This window comes from Acanthopagrus latus, chromosome 12 (assembly GCF_904848185.1).
Source record: "Acanthopagrus latus isolate v.2019 chromosome 12, fAcaLat1.1, whole genome shotgun sequence".
NCBI lineage: Eukaryota > Metazoa > Chordata > Actinopteri > Spariformes > Sparidae > Acanthopagrus > Acanthopagrus latus.
This window is the reverse complement of record NC_051050.1, coordinates 596,218-609,821: the sequence shown is the minus strand read 5'-3', so window position 1 is coordinate 609,821 and position 13,604 is coordinate 596,218. Positions and strand designations below refer to the sequence as shown.

At 44.2% G+C, this 13,604-nt stretch overlaps 1 protein-coding gene across 2 annotated transcripts in view; it reads right to left on the bottom strand.

Moving 5' to 3' along the window:
- The window catches only part of pam (peptidylglycine alpha-amidating monooxygenase), a 75,456-nt gene that overhangs the window by 5,666 nt on the left and 56,186 nt on the right, over positions 1 to 13,604 (bottom strand). For both annotated transcript variants that reach the window (XM_037117743.1, XM_037117744.1), the window contains 6 exons: positions 11,631 to 11,834; positions 11,016 to 11,131; positions 9,389 to 9,485; positions 9,102 to 9,152; positions 6,818 to 7,060; positions 4,898 to 4,957 (listed from right to left, as the gene is read on the bottom strand). In XM_037117743.1, coding sequence (XP_036973638.1) covers positions 4,898 to 4,957; positions 6,818 to 7,060; positions 9,102 to 9,152; positions 9,389 to 9,485; positions 11,016 to 11,131; positions 11,631 to 11,834 — 771 coding nt within the window. The remainder of the gene's footprint in view (positions 1 to 4,897; positions 4,958 to 6,817; positions 7,061 to 9,101; positions 9,153 to 9,388; positions 9,486 to 11,015; positions 11,132 to 11,630; positions 11,835 to 13,604) is intronic.

Here is a 13,604-nt window from a genome sequence, read left to right as displayed (position 1 = left end):
CCATCCATCCATGCATCCATTTTCATCTGCTTATCCGACCGGGTTGCGGGGGCAGCTACCTGAGCAGGGACACCCAGACTTCCCTTGCCCCAGACACTTCCTCCAGCTCTTCCGGGAGGATGCCAAGGCATTCCCAGGCCAGCTGGGTGACATAGTCACTCCAGCGTGTCCTGGGTCTTCCTTGGGGTCTCCTCCCGGTGGGACATGCCAGGAACACCTCCCGAGGGAGGCATCCCGGGGGCATCCGAAACAGATCACCGAGCCACCTCAGCTGGCTCCTCTCAATGTGGAGGAGCAGCGGCTCTACTCCAAGCTCCTCCTGGGTGACAGAGCTCCTCACCCTATCTCTAAGGGAGTGCCCCACCACCCTGCGGAGGAAACTCATTTCAGCCGCTTGTATCCGGGATCTTATACTTTCGGTCATGGCCCAAAGTTTATGACCATAGGTGAGGGTAGGAAAGTGGATTGACCGGTAAATCGAGAGCTTTGCCTTTCGACTCAGCTCTCTCTTCACCCCGACAGACCGATACAACGACCTCATAACTGTGGCCGCTGCACCAATCCAAATGTCAATCTCATGCTCCATCCTTCTCTCACTCGTGAACAAGACCCCAAGATACTTAAACTCCTCAACCTGAGGCAGTAGCTCTCCCCCAACCCGGAGGGGGCAAGCCACCTTTTTCCGGTCAAGAACCACGGCCTCGGACTTGGAGGTGCTAACTCTTATCCCAGCCGCTTCACACTCGGCTGCAAACTGTCCCAGGACATGCTGGAGGTCCTGGCTCGAAGGAGCCAACAAGACAACATCATCCACGAAAAGCAGAGATGAAATCCTGTGGCTCCCGAACCAGACCCCCTTCGGCCCGTGGGTGCGCCTAGAAATTCTGTCCATAAAAATAATGAACAGAACCGGTGACAAAGGGCAGCCTTGCCGGAGTCCAACATGCACCGGGAACAGGTCTGACTTACTGCCGGCAATGCGAACCAAGCTCCTGCTGCCGTCGTACAGCCCTTAACAGAGGGCCTCCGACCCCGTACTCCCGGAGCACCTCCCACAGAATGCCACGCGGGACACGGTCGAATGCTTTCTCCAAGTCCACAAAACACATGTGGACTGGTTGGGCAAACTCCCATGAACCCCTGAGCACCCTGCGGAGGGTATGGAGCTGGTCCAGTGTTCTGTGGCCCAGACGAAAACCACATTGTTCCTCCTGAATCTGAGGTTCGACTATCGGCCGAATTCTCCTCTCCAGTACCCTGGAATAGATTTTCCCAGGGAGGCTGAGGAGTGTGATCCCCTGATAGTTGGAACACACCCTCCGGTCCCCCTTTTTGAATAGGGGGCCCACCACCCCAGTCTGCCAGTCCAGAGGCACTGTCCCCAACTGCCATGCGATGTTGCAGAGACCATGTCAACCAAGACAGCCCCACAACATCCAGAGTCGAGGTCAACAGCTCCTCACCTCCACTGTAAACAGTGTTGGTGGAGGACTGCTTCCCCCTCCTGAGGCGCCGGATGGTTTGCCAGAATTTCTTCGAGATCGACAGACAGTCCTCCTCCATGGCCTCTCCGAACTTTTCCCAGACCCAAGTTTTTGCTTCCACGACTGCCCGTGCTGCCACTCGCTTGCCCTGTCGGTACCCGTCAGCTGCCTCAGGAGTCCCCCCGGCCAACCAGGCTCGATAGGACTCCTTCAGCTTGACAGCATCCCTTACTTCCGGAGTCCACCATCGGGTTCGGGGAGTCCCCCGTTGGAACACTCTCCAGTGCCCCTCCCAGGGACTCCAAGAAGGCCGGGTACTCTACACTACTGTTCGTCCCATAAGCTGAGACAACAGTGAGAGACCTATCTCCGACCCGAAGGCGCAGGGAAACGACCCTCTCGTTCACTGGGGTAAACTCCAACACATGGCGGCTGAGCTGAGGAGCTATAAGCAAGCCCACACCAGCTCGCCGCCTCTCACCGTGGGCAAATCAAGAATAGAAGAGAGTCCAGCCTCTCTCAAGGAGTTTGGTTCCAGAGCCCAGACTGTGCATGGAGGCGAGCCCGACTATCTCTAGCTGGTACTGCTCAACCTCTCGCACCAGCTCAGGCTCTTTCCCCCCCAGTGAGGTGACATCCCATGTCCCCATGGCTAGGGTCACCGTCCGGGGATTGGGTCTCCGGGGATTGGGTCTCCGGGGATTGGGTCGCCGTCGCCGTCGCCCCCACAACCGCCACCCAAATCACACCACATCTGCCCCTTCTGGACCCTCCTGCGAGTGGTGAACTCACTGGAGGGCAGGCCCATGTTGCTCCTTCGGGCTGCGCCCGGCCAGGTCCCATGGGCAAAAACCCGGCCACCAGGCACTCGCCTGCGAGCCCCAACTCCAGGCCTGGCTCCAGGGTGGGGCCCCGGTGACACCAATCCAGGCGACATAAGTGTCCTTGATATTCTGTCTATCATTAGGGGTTTTTGAACCCATCTTAGCCTGACCTGTCACCTAGGACCTGTTTGCCTTGGGAGACGCTACCAGGGGCATTAAGCCCCGCAAGACATAGCTCCTAGAATCATTCAGGTGCTGAAACCCCTCCACCAAGATAAGGTGCCAGTTCAAGGAGGAGCATATATCGTCTCTGGCTTTAACTGTGAGGATACATTAACACAGAAGTCTGTCAGTACGTGCTGCAACTGTGACAAACCAGCCCACAAACAATATCTGGAAGTTCAACTGTGTGTTTGTTTGTGCTGTGCTGTGGATGCTGCCGAATAAAACTTGATTAGCAGCTATGAAACAATATTACCCTTGTCTGTATTGTCATGCTTAGTTGTACTTCTGTGCCTATTTGGTAAAAGTAATGAACAAACATGCATTATTCCACACTAACAGTTATATTGTAAAGTGACATCTTACTTTCAAATGAAAGTAACTAGTAATGTGCAATACATTACATCTTGGCAATACCTTGCACAACACTGTATATGCAGGGTACATTCAGGTTGCAGCTTCTCTATTTTAGGTGACACTGACCATCTCTTCCACAGGCTACAAAGATAATCATCATCAGCTGTTACTAATTATTGTTAATTCTGAAAGTGAGCTTGGTTACTTTTCAGCACTGCTTATCGATGTTCAGATGCAGTTTTCTCCCTAGGGTGAATAAAAATTATGTCAGAGATGTAGAGATGAATTGACCTACTTTGGTACTGATAAAACAAAGTATACTATGAAGTCAAGGGCTGCATCCAACAATTTAAATAACTTTTCTATTGGCCATATACAGTCGGATGAAAGTATTGGCACCCCTGGAAATTTTCCAGAAAATGCACCATTTCTCCCAGAAAAGTGTTGCAATTGCAAATGTTTTGGTATACACATGTTTGTTTCCTTAAAGTGCATTGGGACAACACAAAAAAGCAGAAGAAAAAAGCCAAATTTGACATAATTTTACCATTTTACACAAAACTCAAAAATTGGGTTGGACAAAATCATTGGCACCCTCAATTTAATATTTGGTTGCACACCCTTCGGAGAATATGACTGAAACCAATCGCTTCCTTTAACCATCAACAAGTTTCCTACACCTCTCAACTGGAATTTTGCACCACTCTTCTTTTGCAAACTGCTCCAGGTCTCTCAGATTTGAAGGGTGCCCTCTTGCAACAGCAATTTTGAAATCTTTCCATAGGTGTTCTATGGGATTTAGATCCGGACTCATTGCTGACCACAGCGCTTTGTCTCCAACTATTTCTGGGTGCTTTGTGAGGTATGTTTTGGGATATTGTCCTGCTGGAACACATTACAGGCCATGTAATTTTGATAGTCTACAGATTTCATGTTTCCTTGCACACAATCAATGCATCCAGTGCCAGAGGCAGCAAAACAACCCCAAAACATCTTTGAACCTCCACCATATTTGACTGTAGGTACGGTGTTCTCTTCTTTGTAGGCCTCATTCCATTTTCTGTAAAAAGTAGAATGACGAGCTTTGCTAAAAAGCTCTACCTTAGTCTCATCTGTCCATAAACCATTCTCCCAGAAGGACTGAGACTTACTCAGGTATGTTCTTGCAAACTGCAGTCTGTGTTTTTTATGCTTCTGTGTCAGAAGTGGGGTTCTCTTCAGTCTCCTGCCATAGCGTTTCATCTCATTCAGATGACGATCTATAGTTCGAGCTGACACCATTGCATCCTGAGTCTGCAGGACAGCCTGAACTTGAGTGGAAGTTGATTGAGGTTGTTTATCCACCATCCGAACTATCCTGCGTTCCATTCTTTCATCAATTTCTGTCTCTTCTGTCCACTTCCAGGGAGATTTTCCACAGTCCCATGGTTTTTTAAACTTCTTGATTATATTGCGCACAGTTGACAAAGGAACTTTAAAAACCACAGTTCTAATAAGGTGTCAAGGATTTTGTCCAGTCGATTTTTGGACTTTTGTGTAAAATGATGTCAAATTTGTCTTTTTTCTTCTGCTTTTTTGTGTTGTACCAATGCACACGTGTACCAAAACGTTGGACTGTGAAGTTCTTCATGAAGGACTTGTTTTGAAGGATCTGACTTCTTAAAAATTCTCAGTGCTTCGTTGCAGTGTGTCGTTTTGCTCACTAATAGAGAACAACAGTAGCTAACGTTAGTTTAGAGATTGGGTCTCTTAACATAAACTAATGACCCACTTCCAGCACAACAAAGAAGTTCAACAAAGCCCCTTTAGAGTATATTACAATTAAAACCTAGAGTTTGACAGACAAACAGCCCGAAAACATAAAAGCCACATCACCACTGTTGCTCGTGCAATGGCATAAAAAAGTCCTTTTAAAGTCAATTTTAACTGCTCAGATCAAAGTCAGGATACAGTGGGTTAAAAGCAGGGAACACATTATATATTATATCATTTTAATGTCATATGACTTACCTCTTATTTTCCCCAAGATCCCCCCCACAGAGCTGGGTTCAGTTTTCACCTCACATCGATCTGCAAACAAACAAAATTCAGCAATATTTAGCTAAGGCTGACCAGAGCAGCAAAGCAGTGTTTTCTCTTTGTAGCATTCCATTAGACTTTTTTTTACAGTATAAAGGATGGTTTTGCAAACAAGTCATATTAATTTATTGAGCTGGAATTATCTTGTAATTGTATCAACCCAACTTAGGTATTAGAGGATGTTTTACCACAGTCTTATCACATTTACTTCAGATTGTCTCAGAATTCTATGCGTCAGATTCTATAATATTACTCACTTCGCGTGGAAAGCTAATGGAGTGTGTTCTGAAAATGCTTTGTTACCACTGCTGACATGAACCCCAAGTTGTCCCATGGCCAACACCAAGGCTACTGCCTTTCTCAGTAGTTTAATATGATTGTAGAAATAGCATGCCGCTGGCCTTTCACATTCTTTCTCGGAAAGATAGGCCTAACCCCTGCATCACAAACATTAACAGCAAGTGCAAAAAAATCAACTCTGTTTTTGAGCTTTTGGTCATTGAGTACTGAACAATATGACTAAAATTTGAAATAAATCCCCCTGACATGCTTAACACACACTTTACACCTTTCACAACAAACTGGTCAGCAGCAGAGGTGGATAATAAAGAATCACATTTACTCTGTTACTTGTAATTTGGTGGAAAATCTTACCTTCCAAAACAATTTTAGTGCTTATACTTTAACTCTTACTTGAGAAGATTTGTCCTTTGACGCTTTATTCATAGAACAGCTAAAGAGATAACAGGAAACAGGGTAAGAGAGAGGAGGAGTGACACGCAGCAAGCGGCCCAAGGCCGGGACTCAAACCCAAAGCTGCTGCAGCATGTACTGCAGCCTCTGTACACGAGACACCTGCTCTATCAACTGAGCTAAATGGTGCCCCGCTAACTTTAATATTTTAATCTTACCAGTGCAGTGCCCATTCAAAATATGCATGTTGGACTGGTTGGCCTCTGGTTTTGCTGATAGCAGCTTTCTCATGGACTCCAACTACTCCACACTGCACTCTGATTGCGTAGTATTATCAAAACTCTAATACTGAAACATGAATATGCTAATGCCAACGCAGAAAGATGCTCTAACTTTGCATACACATTATCATTATTACAACGATCTTCTGGTTTCTTTCTCTGTTTTTGGATGAGCGGATATCAAGATATGTGAGGAACATACATACATACAGACAGACAGAGATTCCTTGCTTTATAATAAGATGCATTCTTTTAAGAGGCAGGTGGTTAGCTAGTTCATCTACCACAGCCATGCTTTCACATAAGAAGTAACTGTGCACATTGCAGCGCTTTCAGTCAGTTTATCAGAGAACTGTGCTGACTCTCAACTCAATCACAATGTAAACAACAACTGGTGCTCTCGTCAGCTGATACTCACAGGCCCATATGTACAGGTAAGCCAGGTTGTGTTATTGGTAACAGTAGTCACTTCTGTCATTTCAGGCCCTGAGGAGATCCCCTACTACCTAGGCAAGCGTGTATCTTCCAAAGTTTGTTTTTTTAGTAAGTGTGTAACTGTACTAACTAATGTAACTACCTCGCTGTAGGAGGCACAGAGAGAGCATTTCTCAAAAAAAGATCATGTCTGGAAGATACTTAGTCATATGATCTTAAACTGAACAGATTTTGCACAGAACAAGGACTGGGATCTCATCCCCCATCTTTTACATTTAAACTTTTTCAGGAAGGGATCTTTTTGTGGACACGTTTCACAAGATGAACCATGCATGATCATATCCCTTTGAATAGACATGTGAGTAGTGTATTAAAACTGATTTGAAACAATGTGAACTTATCCTATAAACCTTATGTGCACAGCTCCTGTTGTCATACTTACTGTTTTTCTTCCAGCAGATAAAGACTCCCACGGTGATGACTAACAGCAGAGGAATAAGCAGCAGGGTGGTGATAATGGCTGGGAGAACACCCTGCTCTCTGATTGGCTTTGCTGCACTATTGCTCTTCTTCTCTTCTGCTTCCACCTGTGGTTGAGGCTGCTGAGGCACACTTTGCTTCTCTTGGATGGCTGCTGTCTTTTTATGTTCTGGCATTGCCTTAGTTTGGACAAACATATCCATTTCTGCAAAGAGAGAATATCATGATCAGCACCGGAGCACCACAGGGGACTGTGCTCTCTCCCGTCCTCTTCACCTTGTACACATCTGACTTCCAGTACAACTGGGAGCTCTGCCACATGCAGAAATACTCAGATGACACTGCAATAGTGGGCTGTATCAAGGATGGACAGGAGGGGGAGTACAGGAGCCTGATTGAGGGCTTTGTGGAGTGGTGCAGGTCCAACCGCCTACAGCTGAACACCTCCAAGACCAAGGAGATGGTTGTGGACTTCAGAAGGAAGAAACCACAGCTCCAACCTGTGTCCATCGAGGGGGTCGATGTGGAGGTGGTCAGGACCTACAGATATCTGGGGCTGCAGCTGGATGACAGGTTGGACTGGACAGCAAACATGGACGCTGTACACAGGAAAGGACAGAGCTGTCTGTACTTCCTGAGAAGGCTGGGGTCCTTCGACATATGCAAAAAACTGCTGCAGATGTTTTACCAGTCTGTGGTGGCCAGCGTCCTCTTCTAGGCTGTGGTTTGCTGGGGAGGAAGCAGCAAGAAGAGGGACGCTGCCCGACTAGACAGACTGGTGAGGAGAGCTGGCTCAGTGGTGGGCACAGAGCTGGACTCTCTGGTGACTGTGGCAGAGTGAAGGACCCTGGACAAACTGCTGTCTGTACTGGACAACACCCACCACCCTCTGCACAACACCTTCAGCAGGCAGAGGAGCGTGTTCAGTGGCAGACTGCTGTCTCAATCCTGCTCCACCAACAGACACAATAACTCTTTCATCCCCCTGGCCATCAGGCTGTACAACAGCTCGCAGTGATGTCAGGAAGCACAATAGACAATGGACAAATGCACTCAAAAGCACTCATCTTTTATAGCCCAATTTAATTTAATTGTACACGTCCCCTGTCCCCTTAATACTCTTTACCTCTATGTCACTTTATATTTTTAATATCAATTTATATTTTTAATATAGCTCATAGAGGTATTAAATGTATAAAACACTTAAACTTCTATAGTCACTTTATGTAAATAGTTACAGTTGTACAAAACATTTTTATTCCTCATTTTTACTACAGTTGTACAAAACATTTTTATTTCTACTGTTTCTTTGACATTGCATGTATGTTCAATGTTTGTTATTGCTACTGGATGCTTGAATTTCCTCCGGGATCAATAAAGTATCTATCTATCTATCTATCTATCTATCTCTCTCTCTATCTCTCTCTCTCTCTCTCTGATTAACAGGGTTTCCACTACATGTTTTTTTATTTCACAACAGAATCAGTGCCCATGCTGAGAGACTATCTAATTTGGAGTGCCTTGTTTCTCAGACTTGTGGACTGCTGTCAGCCCCAGTGTCTTTTATATGATTACTCCAGGGTATTGCAAAAGTGTGAACACGGCAGTGGTGGTGCATACAAATGCAGTAGTCAGCTGCTGTTTACACTCACCAAGGTGCAAATTCATAAAACTGACAAAGTATTATTTCTTGGTGTGTAAGTGTTTATGTATATAAGCAACTACATATACAGAACTTTCTACATCTGTGTTGTAAGAAGGAACAATGCTAAAACTTTAAACTTTTGTTATGCAACCCTGTGTTGCATAATTACAAATAATTACCTAATTACCTTGTTCAGACTGCTGCCCTATTGGAGCTCAGACAGGTTGAGATGTCTTCAGCAACTACAGTAACAACAACCAGCTTTGCACTGCCTCTTTTGACTAAACCTCCTACCTATGTACCATGCACACTGCAATGAGGATGAAATTACCAGACACTATCAAACAGTTGACACTGTGAATGCAACAAACATCAGCTGTGTTGCATCATTCCAGAACACACTGGATGCACCAATTGACAGAAGAAATGGTCAGGGTACAGTAGCCAGGTTGTGCTAATGGGGACTGAATGGTGTTGCATCTAGCCACTAGTGTGTGCTACTTTGTTGTGTAGGCACATAGCAACATCAACAGCAATGGCCATTTCATGAAGTATCATGATGAATATCTAGTTTGGAAGTGTAAAACTCAACAATACATACCTTCTAGTTCTTGAACCTCAATTCCACCTTTCTTGACAGAATGATGCAACTCTGGAAAATTAAGATGAAAGAAAAAATGAAGTGGTGGACACAGGTTCAACAAACAGTACACTTAAATTACTCTCTAATTAGATAGAGAATTAATTTGCAAAGACACAGCCATAAAGATTTCTGCATTGTCACCAATATCTTGAAGAAAAGAGTGAATCAGAATGAACACACAACATATTAGCTGACATGGTTCTGAACATGAGCACATTTTAAACTGAATCTTCATCATAGCTTACTCTCAGTGGTAAACTTGAAGACTGATTTGTTGCCTGCATCCCCAACAAAGACGCTGCCATCCTTGGTTACAGCTATGTCATGAGGCATTTTAAATTCCTGAAAATAAAATAAAATAGGGCTCAATTTAAAAGAACTGATCACGAAACATCATTCACCATCATCCAAAAATACTGTTATCAATGATTCACAATTGTCTGGGTACAAATAACTTGTAGTGCTTTATGCAACACTGATTTTGGGTTAAATTTGGTTGTAACTAATGACTAATGATGATCAGCGATAACTCTTAATTATGATAAATAATAAGTTCCAATTTATATCAGATCACCTTAGGGCACTACCCTTGAAGAAGAGAAAAGATAACCAATTCACCAAATTAGTCTCATAAAAAGGTACTAAATTGTCAGTTTGTAACTGATTAATGGTTTAGTTAATAACTACAACCAAATTTACCATAACAGCTGTAATGGCTGAAGGATTTCAGAGTCCTTAACACAGTAGAGGTTGGCAACATGTACTGTATAGAAGTGTGTGTGTGTGTGTGTGTGTGTGTGTGTGAGTGTGAGTGTGTGGCTGGAAGAACAAAAGCAAAATGGTGCCAGGCGTCCATTGCATGGACAAAGACAGACTACAAACAAAATGGCTGATCAAAGGGGACTACAAAATGGCCGATCGAAGGGTTGCACCCAGGTGCAATATTGTGGCTCACCAAATGTTTCTTTGACAGGAGAGAACAAAGAAACAATGGTGGTGCTCACACCATATGCTCACTGATATCACATTAAAGTGTGATATGGTCCAGGCTGAAGGAGTGTGTGCCAAATCTGATCCTAAATTTATCAAGTTTAAAACAGACCTTAACGAAACAGCAGGGCATATACAATGCAGATGCTCAGAAACATATAGAGATCTGGGTGCAGAGCCAGACCCTCTAGAAGATAAACACCCAGAGTCACATCAGATACTGCTCTTATCTGAAGTTGTTTACAGAAAGTAGGAGAGCTCAGAGATTAGTTTATTGCTCTTGGATTTAAAAGTAGATTAATCTTGACTCCTGTTTATAGCCTCACTGCAGCAGTGACCTCCATTGTAATTCATTATTAGTGCTCATTTCAAATGACCATTGTGCAACTGCAAAAACAGGCCCGAAGAGTTATGTCTTGTTTTTGCATAGGTTATCGAACCATTCAAGCTGTATGTGTGACAAGTGGCTGGGGTTTAAAAATGAAATATTACTAAAGAAAGTAAACCCTAACTGTTAAAATGATAACCTTGTATCTGTTGTGTCATCTGACGCACATACACCAGAGATATGTAAGAGATGTGCCTGCTGGCAACTTGTCAAATGGTATACCCTGCCTCTCATCCCAGTGTCTGCTGAGAGGGGCTTCAGCACCCTGTGACCCTGCAAATGATAGGTGGATATACTTAGATAATGAATCGAGTGGTATGCTGGTGGGAACCTGGTCTAAGAAGTATATAATGGTTTGCAACATTGTGGTTCAACTCCAGCTGGGGGCATTTGTTACAAGTCATCCATGCACAAAAATGATAAACACCAGTGTTTGCGTGTAGTGTACAGAAAAATGGGTGAGAAAAAGAGAGAGCATCTGTGTCTGAGTTTACCTTTTTCTCTGGGTTGAAAGTATCCAAAATATCCTTGGTTAAATAATCTATTACAAAACCTCTGAGCGGAGCTGAGTAATATGGAGAGTCCCCATTTACTGCAAAGATCAAGCCATCTTCACACACACACACACACACACACACACACACACACACACAATTACACAAATAATTGTTAAAAGATTTTCCTGGTAAGCATTCCCTGACTTTTTACAGTTTATTATTGGTCACAATAATAAATAAAGTAATAAAGTAATAAAGTGGAAAATTGTCAATAATGCAATTCAACAGAATGTGATCGCTCCAGTTTATAACATGGGTTTTGTTACAAATTGTGTCGGAACCCAAGCCAGGATAATGTCATGACAGTATCATGACATCATCAGAGTTATTTTCTCAGGCTAAACAAATTCTTTCAAAACTTTTCACAACTACTTTTCACAGGCTAAGTCCTAACATTGAAAACTATGTGCAAAATTGCTGAGGTGCCCCTATAACCAAAAACGAAGTGAGACAGAAAAGAAAAATAATGTAAAATGTACTTATTGGCAGACTAAAACATGATGTTAAAACTGTTCTGCAGGGATAGTTTGACATTATAATGGCGAAACTCACTTCCAGCAGGGCTGTAGGTGATGGCAAACACTTCCCCTTCAAACTCCTCTTTCTTTACTTCTTTTACAAACTCTCCAGTTTCGGCTATGAAGCATTGGATACGTCCATTCTCCCTGTCAGCCACACAAACTTCCTGTTTGTTGGGAAGGAACACCAGGCTGTGGGGGATCCGGAATGGTATGCGTCTCCTCCTGTCTGATGAGCCTTCAGTCAGAAGAACAAGACAAGTTGGACACATTTGTGTAGGCTGTGTCAACTGGTAAATTATAAAAGAAACTATAATATTTGCATTTCCTGAAGAAAATATGTGCAAATACTGCATCTGCTGCAGTTGCCTCATGTGATCAATGCACATTAATCAAAGTTCCACTGTTAGTGTTTATTAGTGTTTATTTATAAACTATATATATATATATATATATATATATATATATATATATATATATATATATATATATATATATATATATATATATATTCATATATTCATATATGTGAATGAATATGAATATGAATGAATATGAATCCCAGTCAGGACGAAAACATCATCCAGTAAGGGTCCTTAGGCAAGACCCCTCATGATATACCGGCCTACCTCAGGGATGACTGAACACAGAAATACAGGCTCAGACGTCGCCTGGGTCAACAAGGTCTGCGTCAGTTGCTAAGGAACCAGGGCAAACTCATGAGAAATAGGCTACATTACCTGTCTCTGCACAACATGGAAGGCCCTGTCAGGCATCATTGCAGCAAAAATGAGTAAGCAAGTGGCTCAATACATGAGTGAGGCACAGAAAGGAATTGGCAGTAACACCAGAGAAGCCAAGCACCAGCCACTGGTTGATAGAACAGTCGCCCGAGACTGTAAGAAGAGACAGACCAACCTGTGCACTGCCTGGATTGACTATAAGAAAGCCTACGACTCAATGCCGCACACATGGATACTGGAATGTCTGGAACTGTATAAGATCAATAGGAGCCTAAGGGCCTTCATCCAGAACTCGATGGAAATGTGGAAGACAACCCTAGAGGCCAATTCAAAGCCGATTGCCCAAGTCAACATCAAGTGTAGCACATACCAAGGAGATGCGCTATCACCACTGCTGTTCTGCATAGGCCTTAACCCCCTCAGTCAGATCATCACGAAGACTGGCTACGGGCGCCAATTCCATAGTGGGGCAACAATAAGCCACCTGCTCTACATGGATGACATAAAGCTGTATGCCAGGAGTGAGCGAGAAATAGACTCACTGATCCACACCACCAGGATCTACAGCGATGACATAGGGATGTCATTCAGACTGGACAAGTGTGGCTGGATGGTCTCAAAGAGAGGCAAGATGATCAGGACAGAGGGGATTGACCTACCAGAGAGCAACATAGGTAATATCCAAGACAGCTCCAAGTACCTTGGCATCCCACAGGCTAATGGAAACCATGAAGAGGCCACAAGGAAGTCAACCACAGCCAAATACCTCCAGAGAGTAACGCAGGTCCTGAAAAGTCAGCTGAATGGTAAGAACAAGGTCCGAGCCATCAACATGTACGCACTACCAGTCATCAGATACCCCGCTGGTATCATAAGCTGGCCAAAGGAGAAGATAGAAGCCACAGATCTCAAGACTAGAAAGCTCCTCACCATGCACGGAGGGTTCCACCCCAAGTCCAACACCCTGAGGCTGTACACTAAGCAGAAAGAGGGAGGCCGAGGGCTAGTGAGTGTCAAGGCCACGGTCCAGAATGAAACATCGGAAATTTGAGAATACATCGAAAAAATGGCCCTGAAGGATGAACTGCTAAGTGACTGTCTCAGGCAGCAGAACCCTGATGAGAGTGCAGAGGAGGAGGAGCAGACAACCTAGAGGAACAAGCCCCTACATGGCATGTACCACCGTCAGATAGAAGAAGTGGCTGATATCAAGAAATCCTGCCAGTGGCTGGAAAATGCAGGACTGACAGACAGCACAGAGGCAC